The 18,721-nt window shown below is 36.0% G+C and overlaps 2 protein-coding genes across 2 annotated transcripts; both read right to left on the bottom strand.

The window, feature by feature from the left end:
- Positions 1-111: 111 nt before the first annotated feature.
- LOC107467324 (protein RNA-directed DNA methylation 3) lies at positions 112-7,654 on the bottom strand. Its single transcript, XM_016086377.3, has 18 exons — positions 7,387-7,654; positions 6,926-7,179; positions 6,692-6,847; positions 6,435-6,593; positions 6,258-6,341; positions 5,604-5,671; positions 5,187-5,522; positions 4,995-5,046; positions 4,730-4,885; positions 4,468-4,611; positions 4,261-4,363; positions 4,031-4,180; positions 3,894-3,948; positions 3,724-3,785; positions 3,151-3,556; positions 2,803-2,858; positions 703-2,712; positions 112-378 (listed from the first exon to the last, which is right to left on the bottom strand). The coding sequence occupies exons 1-18, from the start codon at positions 7,580-7,582 to the stop codon at positions 332-334; spliced, it is 4,494 nt and encodes a 1,497-aa protein (XP_015941863.1). The 5' UTR covers positions 7,583-7,654; the 3' UTR covers positions 112-331.
- Positions 7,655-12,217: 4,563 nt separating this feature from the next.
- LOC107467533 (protein NUCLEAR FUSION DEFECTIVE 4) lies at positions 12,218-14,328 on the bottom strand. Its single transcript, XM_016086658.3, has one exon. The coding sequence runs from the start codon at positions 14,144-14,146 to the stop codon at positions 12,362-12,364; it is 1,785 nt and encodes a 594-aa protein (XP_015942144.1). The 5' UTR covers positions 14,147-14,328; the 3' UTR covers positions 12,218-12,361.
- Between the last annotated feature and the right edge of the window lie 4,393 nt (positions 14,329-18,721).

Here is an 18,721-nt window from a genome sequence, read left to right as displayed (position 1 = left end):
AGTTTGACAAACAAGTAATTACCAGCGAAACACTAGGCTGTTTGTAAAGTAAGTTTCCCTACGCATGGACATGGGTTTAATAGGGCCGTTTCCACAAGAACAAAGTAACACTAACAAGCATCACACGGGTTTAGGGAAGTATATTTCGAAACTTCGCAAGGAGGATTAGTAGTTCATCAGATCCTTTTACAACGATATCAAACGGAAATAAGAACGTCAAATAGCAACAGATAGATTTGTACGGTTTTTTTTCATATGGAGGATTTATAAACAAGTCATCACTGAACTAGAACTGCCTGAGCTCGTTTTCCTTGTATCAGTTAGACGATAATTACCATCCCTTGGCACCCCCGTCACTTTTCTTGCCCCACGAGCCTCCTGCACCCACATACAATGTAAAATCACATGTTTGAGTGTACATGAGAATGAACACTGTGCAATGGTAAATTTCTAAAATTCAAATATTAGATTACTTGTAGAATGATTTGCAGCAACTTCTAAATAATTATGATTCCTAAAACCAGAACATATATCTGGTGTACTTGGATAAATATTAGTTGCAGTATGATTTGCAGTTCTAAATTATTATGATTTTGTAAACCGGACATAAGTAATTTTGCACTGCAACAGTTTTTTTCATCAACATATAAATCACCAAGGATAACTGGGAGTATTGTATCAAATTCAGTATTTCTTTCTTACCATCTCCTGGTTGATTCCAACCAGATGATTGTCCCTTCTCATCAGCATTGGATTGACCCCAGCCAGATGACTGACCCTTATTATCTGCAGAACTGGATTGACCCCAGCCAGAGGATTGACCCTTATCTGCAGCACTGGATTGACCCCAATTTGGAACTTGGTCACCGGTTTCACTCCCTGAGTGAGAATTGAACTTCCAACCATTGCCTTGATTACTGGAATTAGGTCCCTTATTCCAGCCACCCTCCTGAACATTGGTCTCTTCAACAGTAGACTTTTTCCAACCAGAATTGTTGTCTCCTTGGGAAGTACAGCCAGCGCCATCTTTAGACTCGTTGCTATTCCAACTGCCACCAGCTGCCCCTCCACTACCTGAGCTCCAGCTCGACCATTGCTTAATACTTCCACCTCCTTGACTCCAGCTCTGCCCATCCTTGTCACCACCTTCCCGGTTCCATGCCCCAGATCTGTTACTATTCTTCCATCCTTCTACAGTATCTCCCTCCTTCCAGTCAGAAGAACCATCCCCACCAGAATCCCTTCTACTGCTCCAACCTCCAGATTGGTCACCCCTTCCACGGCCTCGGCCCCCAAATCCTCTCTCTGATCCCCATCTGCCACCAGAACCTTCCCCATCTGATCTACCTCTGCCACCAAACCCACCACGATCTCCTCTCCCTGCTCCCCATCTGCCACCAGAACCACCAAACCCACCACGATCTCCTCTCTCTGATCCCCATCTGCCACCAGAACCTTCCCCATCTGATCTACCTCTGCCACCAAACCCACCACGATCACCTCTGCCACGAAAGCCCCCACGTTCTCCCCGACCACGAAAGCCCCCGCGTTCTCCCCGGCCACCAAAGTCCCCGCGTTCTCCCCGGCCGCCAAATCCCCTACCTCTACCTCTAAAACCACCTCTATCTGAGCCGCCTCTACCTTGATAACCACCTCTCCAGTTCCCACCACCAGCTCCTTCCTCAGAATTTTCATTTGGACCATCATTGTCACCACCTGAAGCATTTCTTGAACTCCAATTGCTATTGCTTTTCCAGTTGTTTCCCTGACTATCACCAGATCCAGAATTCCAATTGCTCTTCCCCCAACTAGAATCTTGATTTCCAGCATCAGAACTCCAGTTGGATGTCTTGGTTGCATTGCCAGCACTCCAAGATGAACTGTTTGAGTTATTCTTGCCCCAGTTGGAATTTTGATTAGAATTACCAGATCCAGAATTCCAATTGCTATTGTTGCAATCAGAAGTCTGGTTTCCACTGTTTTCAGAGTTCCAGCTGCTTTTCTTGTCCCATTTGGTTTCTTGATTTTCAGCGTCGTTATGCCCAGAAGTCCAGCTGGAGTTTTTGTTTTCATTACAAGTACTCCCAGAGGAATTGTTATTCCAGTTGCTTTTTGCTCCCCAGCTAGAATCTTTATTACCATCACCTGATCCAGAATTCCAACTGCTTTTGTTCATTTCGGCGGTCTGGTTTCCACTGTTCTCAGAGTTCCAGTTGTTTTTCTTGCCCCAATTGGATTCTTGATTTTCAGCATTGCTATGCCCAGAACTCCAGTTTGAATTCTTATTTTCATTCCCAGCACCCCAAGAAGAATTGTTATTCAAGTTGCTTTTTGTTCCCCAGCTAGATTCTTTACTAGGATCACTTGATCCAATATTCCAATTGCTATTTTGCATTTCAGAAGTCTGGTTTCCACTGTCTTTGTTATGTGCATCACCATCTTGAAAAGATTTGGAAGTATTCCAGTTACTTTTACTGCCCCATCCGCAGGGTTGATTTCCATTTGAATCATTACCTTTATTTTTCCCTTCATTATTATTGTTGTTATCTGCACTGCCAATTTTATGCTCTGCCTGGCCCCAGCTGCCTCCACCTTTTCCCCAACCATCAGACTGATCTGGATCAGAAGCAACTGTAATATTCTCCCCTGCAGCACCCCATGAAGAGTTTTGCTTTGAAGTATTTTTAGTTTCCCAAGCAGTATCTTCTGCACCTGCGTATTAACAGAATAAGGACACCGTCGATGAGAAAGTAATTAAACTTGGAAGAACAGCTTGCTAAACATATTGGATAGAGTAATTACCCTTGGAACCAATATCATTTTCTGTAGACTCTGGTTTCTTATTAGACCACGTACTCCTGCAAATGAATATTATAAGACCAAGAAAAAAGGCAAACACAATTGGGATACAAAATTAAAAGGCAAATAGAATTGGGGTAAAAAATTAACACCCTAATCCAGATGTATGACAATAAATTAACTCCTCACAAATTTATTAACCATTTGCTGGATTCCTGAAAAATATCTGGATTATATGCAAATATTCCTTTAGATAGCGGAACACTCCGTGAATAATTTAGGCAGAATATATATTTAATTGAATATAACATAAATGAATCAAGAAGTTTGATTATATCACTATGAAATAACCTTTCAGCTGAAGTTCCTCCAGCATTCCATCCACCACCACCACCTGCAGTCCCTCCAGCATTCCAAGCACTGTCACCACCAGCTGAGGTCCCTCCAGCTTTCCATGCAGCATTGCCAGTTGATTTCCCACCAGCCTTCCATGCACCATCATCACCAGCTGACGTTCCTCCAGCATTCCATGCAGCACCCCCAGTTGACGTCCCTCCAGCATTCCATGCACCATCACTACCAGCTGACGTCCCTCCAGCATTCCATGCACCATCACTACCAGCTGATGTCCCTCCAGCATTCCATGCAGCACCCCCAGTTGTCGTCCCTCCAGCATTCCATGCAGCACCCCCAGTTGATGTCCCTCCAGCATTCCATCCACCACCACCAGTTGATGTTCCAACTCCATCTAACCAACCTTTAAATATGCCCAGGTGTAAAATCATCAAAAGCATGTCCAAAAAAATGCAATGGTATTATGGTAAATAGGCTACAGAAGTGTAACAATCAGGCACATCAATCGATACTTTAATCAACTGTAAATAGAAAATGAATGATGTATATTAGAGAATCAGGGGTTCCCACCAGAGCCGCCTTCAGTACCCAGTAGATCAAATGGCTTCAATGAACTTGAATCAGGATCACTGCTGATATAAGAAACGTAAGCAACTAAGAACAATAAATTACAGACACAATCAAAGCAATCAGAAAAAAGTAAGTTTAAACATACAAACGTTTCTCAATCACAGGAATACCTTGTTGACATGGCAGTACTCTTCCCTTGAACCTCAGAAAGGTGCTCACATTTAACTGAACGAAAGAATTCCATGCAAATTGTTATAAATGATGATATAATATTTCAAAAATCAAGAAGAAACAACCATAAACACACCTGTAAGAACCCTTTGCTGAGAATCCAGTTTAACAGTAACATCATAACGGCGCAAGGCAATGACACGACAGAGGTATCCCTTCAAAGGACCTATCCTAATTCTCAAGGTTTGACCAATAGTAAACGTGTTATTGTTGTCCCCACGATTAACTGCATAAAAGATTGGAAAATCAGAATTCTGAATATATACAACTAAAAAACTAGTCAACAAGTCATGCATCTGTACAGACATTCACGATTGTTCTCTCTTGCTTGCCATGGTTTTTTTGGTGACAGAGGGGATCTTGGTGATGATGGCACATCATCAAAGACTGAACGACCCGGTTCACCATCCTGCATATATATGTCAACATGCAGAAACATCAAGACTCAAATGGGGTCATCAGGAATTCATAACCTATCAGGATACTGGTAAAGTGGAACAAAAGATTTCAAACCTTTCCAGTCAAATCGTCAACAGTAAGCTTAACTTTCTCACACACATGAGATTTAGAGGTAAAGTAACCAGCATTTTCTTCAAGAGATTCATCCCACAAAAAGAGAATCCCTCTGTAGATATGCCTAACAATGCCTTGCCTACCCTGGAAAAATGATATTAAGAAAAAATTTAACGAGGAAAAGAAAAACTCAAGTAGGGCATAGATATCCCAAAATCCACCAAACCAAGACCATTTTGCCTATTAGTAATAAGCATCAGACCTTAGATGGCCCATCAAGAACCCGGACAGTATCATTAGCAACTATAGTCTTATTGTGCTGATCTTGGGCACTGAATTTCAAATCAGAAAGTCCACTCTTTATTTCTTGTCGTTCGACGGATACAGTAGCAGGCCCATCTGCAGTCTCTTTTAAAATCTATGACAAAGAGAAGTTAGAATAGAAATATAGAATTATCTCATAAAAACAGATATGATAAAGATCAAAAGGCTGCTATGAGTAAAAACGCTTGAGTTATATATTGTACCTTGTATTTATCCTCTTTATCCATAGACACTATTACACCGAATTCCTTCTTGCTGCAATTGCAAAAATCCAGCAAAAAGAATGTAGCAAATGGTAAATTTTTTTGGGGGGGTGGGGGCTTGTTGTGGTTGGTGTAATTTATATCATATAATATCATCAAAATGCCAATTGCAAATGTAAAAAAAGGACTTACCCTAAACACACAAGATCATACAGCTCAAAACCATTTTCCACACCAGTACCTGATGAGCTCTCTCCTTTCCCACCTCCCTTATCATTCCTTACAACCCGTTTTTTCTTTGATTCACCATAAAGTTGAGAGAGCCACTCCAAATCTTTTGATTCATTGTTTTCAGATGGTCCAAACTTCAATAGCTCCTCTTCTGTTGGCACAACACCCCACAAATTTAGAGAATCTGGAGATACTTTTTTGTATACATATCCGTCCTTGAGCAAAAGATTATCAAGAACCTCGAAAACCTTGCCAGTGTCACGGTCACGTCTGATTTGTATAACAGGTCGGAATTCGCTGCCAAAGTTATTGAAAAAACCCACATAAGAGAAGTCATCAACAAAAAATTAAACAAGTTATGAGTACAAAATTTATTACTCAAGTTCACTTGAGCTGATTAATCTTGGGGCTGGTATAGCAGCTTTTTGGCGAGAATACCCTCCACCCTGTAAAAAAGAGGAAAATGTTCCATATTTAATTATATTTCTATACACAATAATAGGAGTATAAACTTTTTACACTCAAGCCCATATATTATGATATATCTTAGATAATTAAAGAAAAGTTGAAATAATAAATTGTAGCAGAATATTCAATAGTACACAATGCAACTAGGCAAAATATCGTATTTAAAAGATAAAAAATAATGCACGCATTTCAAGATGGATTGCAGGGAAAGGACAGTAGTCAACATCCTGAATTCATAATTTCAACAGGTATTCTATTGTATTAAAGCAAGACATAAAACTCAACAAATTCAATACTTGAATTTAGTTTTTCCACGAATTGGAAACTACATAGTGAATCCTCTCCAGTTCAATGGTTGTCTATTTCACTATTTGTCCCTTGAACTCACCCCAACAACATGACACAATAACATATTACAAGCAGATACAAAATAACTATTAAGTTAAAACCGGGCATCTTCATAACTAAGGATGCATGGAATATTAAACAGAAAAGGAGAGAGAGAGAGAGAGAGAGAGAGAGAGAGAGAGAGAGTGTAAATCGTGCTAAAGCAGATCACATTACAAATTTGGCAGCCAATGCTTGTAGATCAATTCTTGGAACAAGCTTCACTGTAACCTTCTTGCGCGTATTATTAACAGCCACAACCTAGAAATGAAGAACAAACAACGAGAATCAGCATTTTATGAGTCAGATAGCATCGTATAAATCCAAGACATTTCTCCTTTGTGGCACTAGTACCTGTGCTAAGTCCCCCTTGTAGTTACCACTTTTTATGCGAGCCCACATGCCCTCATTAATTTCAACTCTTCTATTTTGAACAGAGAACAGATGAAATACTTCGTTCCTTGGAACAAGTTGCAATCGACTTACATAGATACCAGTAATTCCTTTACAAGCCTGAAATTGGATGTTGGAAATAACAACAACAAAGTATTTAGCCAGTGGTAGATACATTTCAACAGTAAACTAATCAAATTCCAACACTATGAGGCTACCTCATGTATATCATATTGCCTTTCAGCTTCAATGTACACAAATCCTTTCGAGTGATCTACAGCAAAAGCAGATATTATCTGCAGCTTAGTGCCCAATGCTTTCAATTCAACAAACTTCTGCATCAGACAGAAAGCTGAAAGCCTCTCGCGCCCAACCTGCAACCAAATAATGTTTATGTGCCGTGCAATTTTCAGTCTTACAGAATAACAAAACCCAAGTTTCATGAGACATACAGTGCATTTGACTTTCCAGATGGTTGGAGCAAACTCCTTAACGCCAGAATCTGGATCAATTATTTTGTCATCAAACTCATCTCCAGCAAATGAGACGAACTTAGAATTTTGTCCATAGCGTTCCTCCATCATTCTATCAAATTCTTCTTCATCAATCACCTCTTCTTTGGGGACAAATGGAAGGTTACTGTTGCCTCCCTTAGGTTGTTCATTCATCCTCGGCTGAAGAGTGTCAAATTCCTCTTCAAAAAAATCTGATCATAAAAATTTCAGAAAATCTAAAATTAGAGGGGAAAAACGTCCGTTTTCTCAAAAATCTAGAACCATTTCTCAGCAAATAACCAAAATGTGAACGAAACAACATAATGTGGCCAAACCCTAGCAATTCTAACGAGAGAACCACGTGCGAATAAAATGTACGAGCATGAGAAAATGCGAGAAGGTAATTCCAATCCCCATACCGTCGTCGAAATCGCTGTAGTCGCTGTCATCGCTTTCGTCAAAGTCCTCGGCGGCATCTTCGAAGAACTGAAGAACTCCACGGTTCTTCTTGTTGCGTCCACCGCCGGTCTTGTCATCGTCAACGCCGCGCTTCCGTTTGGCGGCTGAAGCTTTTCCGCCGACCGCTTTCCCCTTTCCCTTGTCTTTGATCGTCATTTCCGGTGACAATGCATGCAGAGAGTGAGGGAGTGTGTGAATGAGAGTATCAAAAGAGTGAGAGAGAAAAATGAATAGAACCAGAAGCAAATGGCATCAGCTGATTTGTTGCATTTACACAATTACCCTCACACACCTGAACGACCAACACCCGGCCCATAATTCTTTTTGGTCTTCCGGCCCATAACTCTAAGCCCATATTGATATCATACCTAACAGTTTTTGTCATACGCCAACAATCGAAGCCCATTTAAAAGAAGAAGAAAACTAATGACAAAACAAAAATTCTAACAAGTATTGTATGAAAATCTACCTGGTATAATAGTTAGCCCATTAATACGTTTAAACAAATGTCAAAAATTCGAATATCATTTTATACATGCAACTCCTATATAATAATATTACTTTCCAATCTTTTGGAGCATTGAGAAATAAAATCATCACCATCATAAATTCAATGAGAATATTAAAATTTCTAAGATTTTGTGTCCGTGCCTGTGAGGAAAGAATTTGGGAAAAATAGATAATGATGGTTGCACATATTGTGCCCATACAAATCTATTCTGTAATTTGTGTGGGATATATCTAATTATCTATCCTTTTCTTTACACGTACTATATACGGACTAAGTGCAACAACTATGCAATAGATGAAACTGATATCTAATTATCTATCATTTTAAGACTTTTCTATATCTAACATGATGACCCGTTCATCGATTTTTATTTAAGAAATATCAGGGTTTTCGAAACTTATATGGACAAAAGATATAATAATATTTAATTGTTTAAATTGTAATATAAACATCATTTTGCTGCCATATGATATATAATATTGTGCAACAGTTCACATGTATGTGCATTAAATACATAGAAGTGTATGCACTACTTGTAGTTACCTGTTGATGTTCAATTAAAGCTAATGCCTAATTTCCTACTCTCCTTTTGTGATTGCCATGCATTCAAGTTCTTTTGAGTGGAAAGATCACTAATAATATCTCAACAATCTACATCCATTAGGTAAACCAAAATAACATATATAGCCATTTTGGCAATGCACATCTTGACTCTAACCATTATCACATTAACATAACTATGATGGATATGCATAACAAACTTTGCTAATTTTTTTTATTTTCCTAAGCTCATTGTTACTAAAAACCGGGTTCACGAGTATTAAATTAATTTAATGGTTAAGTGTTGTTTCGAGTTTTATCTTATTTTTTATATAATTAATTATTTAATTAATCATTGCATTTTAATTAAACAAAATACTATTGAGAATAACTTTTAAAATGGAGTTGATATGAGAGATGGACCCAAATGGAAGAAAAAGGAGGCATTTGCCCTCACATATATTTTGATAAAAGAACATAATTATATATAAATGTTAAACATTTATCTTTTTGCTATGTTATGGTTATCCCTAAAATAAATAAAAAATCAACTAAAAAAAATAATGACAATTAACTTCATGATACTAGCTAATTAGGGATTATTTGAAATATGTCTTAGAATATTAATCGTTTATTTAAGAAAATGTCAAATTTAAATTTTACTTTGTATGTATAATTTATTATTGGACAATAATTCGTTCCTGATTTATATGATATAGAAAACGTGAAGAGATCGAGTGGAGGTTATAGAAACTCGTTATTGTACTAAAAATTTAAAACAAAATACCATTGCATTTTAATTAATTAAACAAAATATTATAGAAAACATGAACAGGGCGGAGGTTAGAAACTCATTATCGTACCAAATAATAATATATTCTATGATTTGTATTAGTCTATTTTTCAACTTGATTATTGTGAAATTTTATTATCACTTGGAATTCTATCATTTTGTTCCTCTAATTTGAGCCATCAATTAGTATACTCTCCTTTAAAAGTCTCTCTAATATGTGTGGAAAATTATGACTCAACAAGTATTCGAAAGAGACTTTAAGTATGACTATTGGTTCAATGTGGGCTAGCCGGTTAGGCAACTTGAAGAAAGAAAGACAAAAACAATAAACTAAAATAAAAAAGGATTTATCTATTTTATGCTTTAAAAATATATGTTAAATTTATAAATTAAAAAATATCAAAAATATAAAAAATTTTAAGTTTTTAATGTATTAATAAATAAAAAATAAAAATTTTTATTAATAATAAGTTTATCATATATCTTTCGGACATATGTTAATTAAATCTGAGGAGGAGGAGGAGCAAAATTCTAAAGCAAGAGAGATCATTATATCAGTCTGCGACGCAATAAACTTTTAAGATAATCAATTTAATTCTTCAGCCAAAATTCGAAAACGACAAAAGTTTGTGTCTTATTGCAGTGTTCTTGTTAGTTCATTCCTAGCTAGTTAACATATAACTTTCTCTACTTTAAAATACCTAGATCCAATTCAGTGATTTGATTTGTATTTTAGAATGTGTTTGGTTTAGGTTTTTATTTATTTTTAAATTTTGTACAAAAAAGAGTGAATATAATAAAATAATAAAATTTTATTTTTTATTTTATTTTTTAATTTTTTTTACAAAACTCAAAAGATAAAAATATTAAAAATAAAAAATAAAAACACAAACTAAATGCACATCTAATTTTCACATTAGGGATACATACAAGAATTTGATTTTCTTTTTCTTTTTAACGAAAAAAAGAATATAATCTAATTATATATATTCATACATCGTCTATCATATCTTTGATTGATTACTCTAATAAAAATCCATGATGGATGATCTTGTTTACATACACAGGTGGGAAAGGAATTTTCAAACTCATTGTTTATTGAATTTTGGCGTGTGATAGATTATGATAATATGGTCTCATAAACAGGGCTAAACACAAAAAACGCTTTTGACTTCTTGGTCGGAACGGATATAAAATCATCATCAATAATGCTGCATCCTTAATGTGAATTAACGACTCATTAACCACCAATTAATCAGTTTGCTGCTAGTTAAATATGTGTACAAGAATGGAGAAACTATTAATTTTATTCACAAATCTTTAGAACACTCACAAATTTATCTAAAAAAAATAAAATTAATCTTATATTTATAAATATTTAAAATATTGACGAATCTATATTTTTTATCAATTATTTTCTGTGATTTTTATATAATCTACTTACAAATGTTCAAAGTGCTGATTAATTTATTACTTTTTTGTCAATTACATTTTGTAATTTTTAGACATTTAAGAAAATCAATATAATATGTTTTAATATATCTCTCATTGGACTAGGGCACTAGGCTAACCAAAATATTTTATCATGTCTAAGCAAGACTGTTCTTACATATAGCTTCTGTCCAGTAAAAAAAAAGAAAAGAAAAATATTTTGCCATTAATTTCCATATGATTGAAGTAAAAGAGTACAAAAAACACAACCGTGGACCTACCTGTGTTACCAATCGCAACAAAAAGTCACTAAATTATTTCTTCCTTCCCAATGCCGTAGCGGCTTGGAAACAAAACTATCGTTATGTGTAATTACTAACTAAGCATTATGAGTATATTGTCACGGCCTTTGACACACTCTAATGTTATCGTGTCGGCATTCGGACTTACTTAACTTTTTGAGCTAAGACCAAGTCAGCCTAACTCTCAATACTTAGCAAAAAAGCTCAGAACACAAGAGAATACAAGAGAAAGAAAGCTTGGTGGAAAGAACACTTTAGTGCTAAGTGTTTGTTACAAATGATTCACACACTCACACTAACTCTTACCTCCTATTTATAGTCATCTATATTCTCAATGGATGGTTAGGATTAAATCTAATCAATGGTCTAGATTAATCATCTAGAACCTTCTTTATAAATATCTATCCCACCACTACTTTCTAAATACTTCTAGATTGTTCCATACAACTCTTCATACTTTTATATCAATCCACACTCTTCTAGAATATTCTATGATATTCTAGAGTCTTCTAAAACCTTCTAGGATATTCCATGAACTTCTAGGACATTCTAGAACATTTCAGAACTATCTAGAGTATTCTCAAACACTCCAAAAAATTATATAAATACTGTTAAATCTAACCTTCTAAAAATTTATTGTGACAATATAGAGAGATTTAGAGCACATTTATACATAATAAAGTGGATTTGAATGATTTAATAATATAATATAAATTTTAAAGTGAAATGTTACGGTAAATTTTATAATTTATAGTTATTAATTAATTATTATTAATATTTTAATAGTATAAAATTTTATTTAATAATATAAAATTATTTATTTTTTTATTAATTAAATATTAACCAAAAGTTAATAAAAATATTAACCTAAACTTTCTGTGGAGAGTTTCAACTTTCAACTATTTAAAATAAGACAAATTTCATACTCTTGCGCTTATTCATCCTATCATTTGTTATTAACATGTATAAGCACTTGTGTTTTTTGGTTAATGTTTTTATAACATATTTTACCCTTTTCATTTTATTTAAAAAGATACCAGTAACCATTAAAATTTACTCTTTTTTATTATTACTTAATTAATAATTTAATAATATTTTTTATTTTTAAATATTAATAATTTTTTAAAATATTTTTTTATGTAAAACGATTCATTTAAAAATATTTTTATATAAAAATAATAATAAAAAATATTAAATAATTTTACATATTCAACTAAACTGTTAATAATTCCTTTTTACTAAATTCCAAACCTCTAACACTTGTTACACTGAGTCTTCTTTTCTTTAACTGTTGACTATATCAGCAATACAGTATAACAATATACTACTAAGAAGAAAAATGAGTTATAAAAACATTTCTATGCCCCTACTTTAGTTCCCTGTCCATTTTCACGGCCGTTCTGAACCACAGCCATCTCGGCGGTGGCGGGTACGTGAGTCTCCTCTTCTTCCTCCTCCACCTTGTACCTCTTATAAATGTCACCTTTATAGAAGCTATAAGTCCTTGCCACCAAAAGAAGCGATACAAGAGCTCCAGTAAAAGTAGCTACAGCAATTATAACAAAGGACATCTTGTAGCAACTGGTCCCAACACAATTCAATTCCTGACCAATCTTTCTTTTTATACCAGATTCCGCCAACTGCCTCTTCGCTTCTATGTCATACAAATGCCCAGTGACTCTCACATTAAGCACATACAATCCAATAGGACTCGCCATGCCTCCGAAGTTATACAAAGTTGAATAGTACTTTAGACCAAACAGCTCCGAAACAATGGCAAAAATCAAAGGCCACTGTGCTCCAAAACAGAATCCAATTATGACTGAAGCCACATAGAGACCATTAGGGACATTGAATGCTATTAGCAAGTGTCCAACACAAGACAAGAGAAGAATCATGGTGAACATGAGTGGTCTTGGGAATTTGTATTTTATTAGCACGTGTTCAGAAACAAACCCGGAGAAAACTCGACCGAGATAGTTCCATATACTCACTAGTGACACAAATGTGCTTATGCTTTTCTTTGGGTACCCAAGGGAGGTTCCAATTTGACCCAAGTTGTCGATTGCGGTTAACGTTCCACCACACCCACATGTTCCGGCGAAGAACAATATCAACATGTCTATGCTGAAGAGTGCTTGGAGAATGGTGTAGTCTTCCCCTCTCTCCGGTGGAGTCAAAACATTTTCCCACCATTTAGTTTCTTTTTCCACTCCTGTAATGAGTGCTCTATCTTTATTCTCGTCAGCAGCTACTACTTTTACCTCCGGTAAGGGGTCACCGGAGGAATGCTGGTGACGGATCTGACGGATCTTATATTCTTCGCCAAAGAGAACAACGAGAGGGAGGAGGAGAAGGAAGAGAACGATGGCGGCGCTGGCACCGTACTCGGTCTGATTGAAAGTGGCGTTCTTCTGAACTATGATCATAACCATAAGGAATCCGGCGAGGCCGAGGGAGATGTAGAGGAACTTGTAGAAGACGGCGAGCTCGTTGCGCTGATGAACGGGGTTCATGTAGCGAACGGTTCGGAGGAAGACGAAGGAAATAGCGGCGGGAAGCCAGCCAATGAGAAGAATCAAAGCCTTGGAGTCGTCGTAGTAGAAAGCGTAGTACAACTGCGTGATGATGGCGCCGCTTAATCCGACGTAGCCTTTCAAGATTCCGAGGACAACGCCGCGGCTTCGAGGGAAGTTCTTGACGCAGGTAACGAGAGAGCCGGTGTTGGCGAAGGACTGAGAGTTGGCGCCGATGAAGATGTAGAGGAACATTTGCCAGTGCTTGGGTTTGGGAAGCTTTGATGTGACGCAGAGCCATATCATGAAGTAGCCGAAGAAGTTCATGACGGAGCCCATGGCGAGGACCACCCAGGGAGGGGTGATCTCGTTGATTAGGCCGGAGAGAACGCCTAAGTTGGCGCCTAAGTCCTTGAAGAAGCTTAGGAGATTGAGGGTAGTTTGGTCATAGCCGAGGGCCGTTTTGATGTCGTTGGAGTAGAGCCCGAACATGTAAGTTGCTCCTGAAGCTGACATGATTAGGAAGGACGCGAACACCACGAACCACCGCCCTGTTATCACTTGTACGGTTAGGCCTTTCATGTCCGCCGCCGTGAATCCTTTTCCTCCTCCTGCTGCAACCGCCATAGCTATAGATAATGCTAAGATTCAGATTGAGAGAGAGATAAGAGAGGGATTGGTATATGTGTTGGGAGAAGTGGGGAAGAAAGGAGTAATGAATATATGGACTGGCAGTGATAGCGAGAGGGACTCTCTTTTCTCATCATTGAGACTCTTTTCTTGACTTAGAGATCATCATAGACATACATAGACTCCATTTTTAGGGTTAAAAATTGGTGTAAATCATCTATGAAGTATTATTTTTTTTGTTGCTTACTATTTCCAAATCGATAGATTAAAAACTAATTCATCGCAGTTGAATTAATACTTACTTAAGCGGATAAATGAATTGACGACTCGACTAACCCACGATTTACAAAGTATTATCCTTTGTTGACTTGTACACTCACCTTGGGCCGGGTTGAATTTTATTAGTATGGCCTCGTTCCACGTAAGCATTATTTTTTGTCTTTATGTCAAAGCTTTAAACCTATTTATTGGTTTACTGAGGAAATCAATAATGATACATTATTCACTACTCATCGTTGTAACGTCCTTCATACAAATGACGTCATAATATTCTCACCGGATTAACTTTTTCAGTTTTTCTCCTCTGTGAAGTTCAAATTTATGATTAACAAGTTATTGTAAAAAGAAAATTGAGCATCTAGAGAAAACGTCTCTATCGTGAACATAAATATGGAGCAGATATGCTTATGTATTGAGATTCTTATCCATAAAAAAAAATCAATAACATGGATATTGTAATAAGATGCAAGAATAAGCAGCGGGATAAAAGAAAGGGAGAGTGCGTGGAGATAATTTTCATATATGATTGCGACGAAATTAAATCAGCAGGGTTGTAAGATTTATTTAGTATGCTCAAATAATATATAATCTTTTGTCTTTTTCGTCCAGCCTGTGAAAGCATCTTTGTGTATGTCCCCAACTTGTCAACCGACATCTTCAACCTCAAACCGAGGGTGTGCCTTCGAGTTATGTATAAACTAACGTGTTAGATAAACATAATTATTTTGATCTTTTATGTGAAAATTAAAAAGAAATTAGAGCAATGCTAGGGGTTAGTAATTTTTGTGATTGTTAGCCATCAACTAGCCATCAATGATGATTTGATGGTGTGAGATTGGTGTGAGATTTCATCCAATGGCTCACATTTCTCTGCTGGTTACATGCTGGCCAAAATTCAATAGAACTGCTGGCTCCCTAGACTTTCTCAAGAAATTATTAGATGGTTAAGTATATTAAACAGTTTAATAGAATATTGTTAAGGGAAATACGTTCTTTATCTTCTTCTTCTCCTCTGCACTTCTTCTTCTTTCAAATATATGCATACATTATCTTAACATTTATCAATAAATTAAATGCAATTGTTAAATTAAATTGAATTGAATTGAATGGACGCAGGTGTTCTGAATTTAAATTGAATTGATAATATATAAATATTAGATAGAGGTGTTTCAAATTTGATTTCATATAATGGATTATGTTTTGTTCACTGAGTACAATCAGATGAACCGAAATGATCAACACCACTAAACCGAACACCAATCATGTGCTAAATAAATGTGATAAGCATTCAATCCGTAAGAAAAATATTTCTGCATGCATAAGGACTCAACTGAACACATTAACAATCAATTGAATCAAAATGAGCAACTCCACTTAATCGAGCAAAATGTTGGTTGAAGAAGAAGAAGAAGAACCTACATGTGCGAATTTGCAAGAAGAAGAAGGAGGAGGAAGATGAGGAGAAATACTATTATGTTGATTGAAAGTTGATTACCATTTATTCACCACATGTATATTGTTCGATTCAGTGGCCTTTGTAATTTTGATTCACTAGATGAATGTTGTTCGGTTTGGTAGCTTCCTTTTACTTTGTTTAGTGTTTAAGATTATTGTGATAGCATGCAGCAATCATTTCCTAGTTGTCACAACGTAATAACCTCATTCAACTGATTTAAAGTTGATTAATTCATTGTTTCAATTCAGAAATCCAGATCGAAGAAGAAAGAAGAAGAAGAAGAACGACAAAGTTAATTAGGTTGAAGTCAATCCAGATCCATAACGAAGAACGCGAGTAGAGAAGAAGAAGAACAAGAAAGAAAACGCGAGCAGAGGAGAACGGCGAAGCCTATAACGCAAGAAGAATGAGTAGGTTGCAGCAAAAGGTTTACGTTGAGCAAAGGTCTTAGAAAGTTTACGTTATATGTAGCGCATGAATCACAAACGATTTGGAGATTGGAGGAGGCGCGTATAGTAAAAAAGACTTGGATAACGTCCATGTATTTTTTTATATGGATGTAGAACTTGTTTCTATTGTGTTAATATATTTCTATTATAAATTTAATTTTAATATAATTTCAGTGTAAAGTAGTTTTATCTGTACATCCAATCACGTAACGATATACCGATAAAAATAACTACTTTTTACTTTACTTTGATTATGTGAACAATCATCCAAAAAAATAAATGTGATTGTACAATTATGTAAAATATTTTATACTGTCAGTGTATTACAATTAAACCCTATATTATTATATTTATATAAAATATTTTTATATAAATATTTTAAATAAATTAGGTTTGTATATTTTTTTAACAAGTTTTTAAAGTTTACATATTTTTTATTAATTACTTTTAGTACCAGTAATAAAAAAAATGAAAGGATTGAGATAGAGAATCATTTCTCAGATTCAAGAACTCAAAGGATTGAGTTATCTTGAGCCCAATTTCAAATGATAATCGATTAGGTATTAAATTTATTTTTGTTTTTTTAAATTTTAAGTAGATTATTACATCTTGATAAATAATTTATTTTTGATACGACATTGTTAGAGAATTATTAGAATTATTTTAGATCAGTTAGTATCGTTTATATTTATATAACATATCTGTATATTAATTTATAGGATTATATGCTTTTATTACTTTGATTCTTCTGACACCTATATATACATCTTGTACATTATACTTTTGATTAACCTGAATAATACATAAAACATTTTTCTCAGATTTCTCTCTTGTTTCTAACATGGTATCAAGAGTTTAGGTTTTTTTTTTTTCAAGAAACAATTGGTTTCTAACTCTTTTATCTCGTTTCACTGGCCGTACTTTGTTCTTAGTTTTCGACTTTTTTCCAACGCCTTGGTTTGTCACTGCCACCACCCTCGCCTTCTCCTCGTTGCAAGCTTTTCAACGAGCTCCGTCACGTTATCTGAAACTTCCGCACGCGCCTCCATGCGCTGCCGAAACCCCGCGTGCGCCCCGATCCGACCCGCGGTCCAGCTCAGTGCCAGCGTGTCTCCTCCCTCCAGTCCGAAGCCGCCGCGTGTCTTCCTTTTTGCTGACATGGCACACAATGGGATCCTCCTTAAGGTTTTTTGGTGAGCTCTTTCCGATTTTGGCCTACGTTTTTTCGTTTTTGGCTCCAAAGTTGAATTTTTTCTCTCCTCTCCGTATTTTGACTCGAGATGTTTAATCACATGTCTCCATTGCGTAATCTTTTCTCGTCTCTGTCTACCACTACAAATGGACCTTCTGTCAATACTGCTAATAGTTTCCTCTTGCACGCAACACACAAGGATTCTATCTCTCAGTCAACTCTTAATCTTCCTGATACTTATTTTATTCCCAACTTAAACTTTAATCTTATTTCTGTTGGTCAACTTGTTAATCTGGGTTTTGATGTCACTTTTTCTATCTCTAGTTGTCATGTACAGGATCGTCAGACGAGACAAGTCATCGGGACTGGACGTAAGGTTGAAAGGTTGTTTGAAGTCGAGATTCCTCCTGTACCAAATCTCTGTGTTGCTTCTTCTCCATCTACTCTTCATTTATGGCATCAACGTCTTGCCCACAGCTCCTTAGAAAAATTGTGTCCTCTTGTGTCTCAAGGTGTTTTGGGTCAGGTTTCTAATGAATCTTTTGATTGCATTTATTGTCAAACTGGCAAACAACTTGCTTTATCTTTTCATAATAATTCCTCTCTTGCGTGCTCTTCTTTTGATCTCATTCACTCTGATGTTTGGGGTCCCTGACAAACCCCAATTTGACGGTTTATCTTGTATTGAATTTAGGGGATTTTATCACCTTTTTCCCACATTTACCCAACGAATTAGCATGGTTTTGTATATTCTCCTTTAATTGTGCTTAAGAGTGAAAACATGCTTTTTAGGTCTTAAAATAGCTAAATTTAATTCACCTTGAGGTTGACAAACCCCAAATTGACGGTTTATCTTGTATTGATTTTAGGGGATTTTATAACCTTTTACCCACATTTATTCAATGAAATAGCATGGTTTTATAACTTCTCCCTTAATTGTGCTTAAGAGTGAAAACATGATTTTTAGGACTTAAAATAGCTAAATCTAATTCTCCTTGATTCCATTAGATGCCTTGATATGTTTGTTAAGTGATTTCAGATTTAGGAGGCAAAGATTGGATCAAGGGAATGAAGAAAGAAAGCATGAAAAGTTGGAGAACTCATGAAGAAATGAAAGAACCGGAAAGCTGTCAAGCCGACCTCTTCGCACTTAAACGACCATAACTTGAGCTACAGAGGTCCAAATGATGCGGTTC

This window comes from Arachis duranensis, chromosome 9, assembly GCF_000817695.3.
Source record: "Arachis duranensis cultivar V14167 chromosome 9, aradu.V14167.gnm2.J7QH, whole genome shotgun sequence".
Classification (NCBI taxonomy): Eukaryota; Viridiplantae; Streptophyta; class Magnoliopsida; order Fabales; family Fabaceae; genus Arachis; species Arachis duranensis.
Note: the sequence above shows the minus strand (reverse complement) of the source record. Positions and strands in the feature narration are given on the sequence as shown.

Coding starts and splice junctions, on each gene's coding strand:
- LOC107467533 (XM_016086658.3), bottom strand. CDS start 14,146: ATGGCGGTTGCAGCAGGAGGAGGAAAAGGATTCACGGCGGCGGACATG.
- LOC107467324 (XM_016086377.3), bottom strand. CDS start 7,582: ATGACGATCAAAGACAAGGGAAAGGGGAAAGCGGTCGGCGGAAAAGCT. Junction 3,786..3,893: donor AGTACTGCCATGTCAACAAG/GTATTCCTGTGA, acceptor TTCTTATATCAG/CAGTGATCCTGATTCAAGTT. Junction 2,713..2,802: donor AAATGATATTGGTTCCAAGG/GTAATTACTCTA, acceptor GTTAATACGCAG/GTGCAGAAGATACTGCTTGG.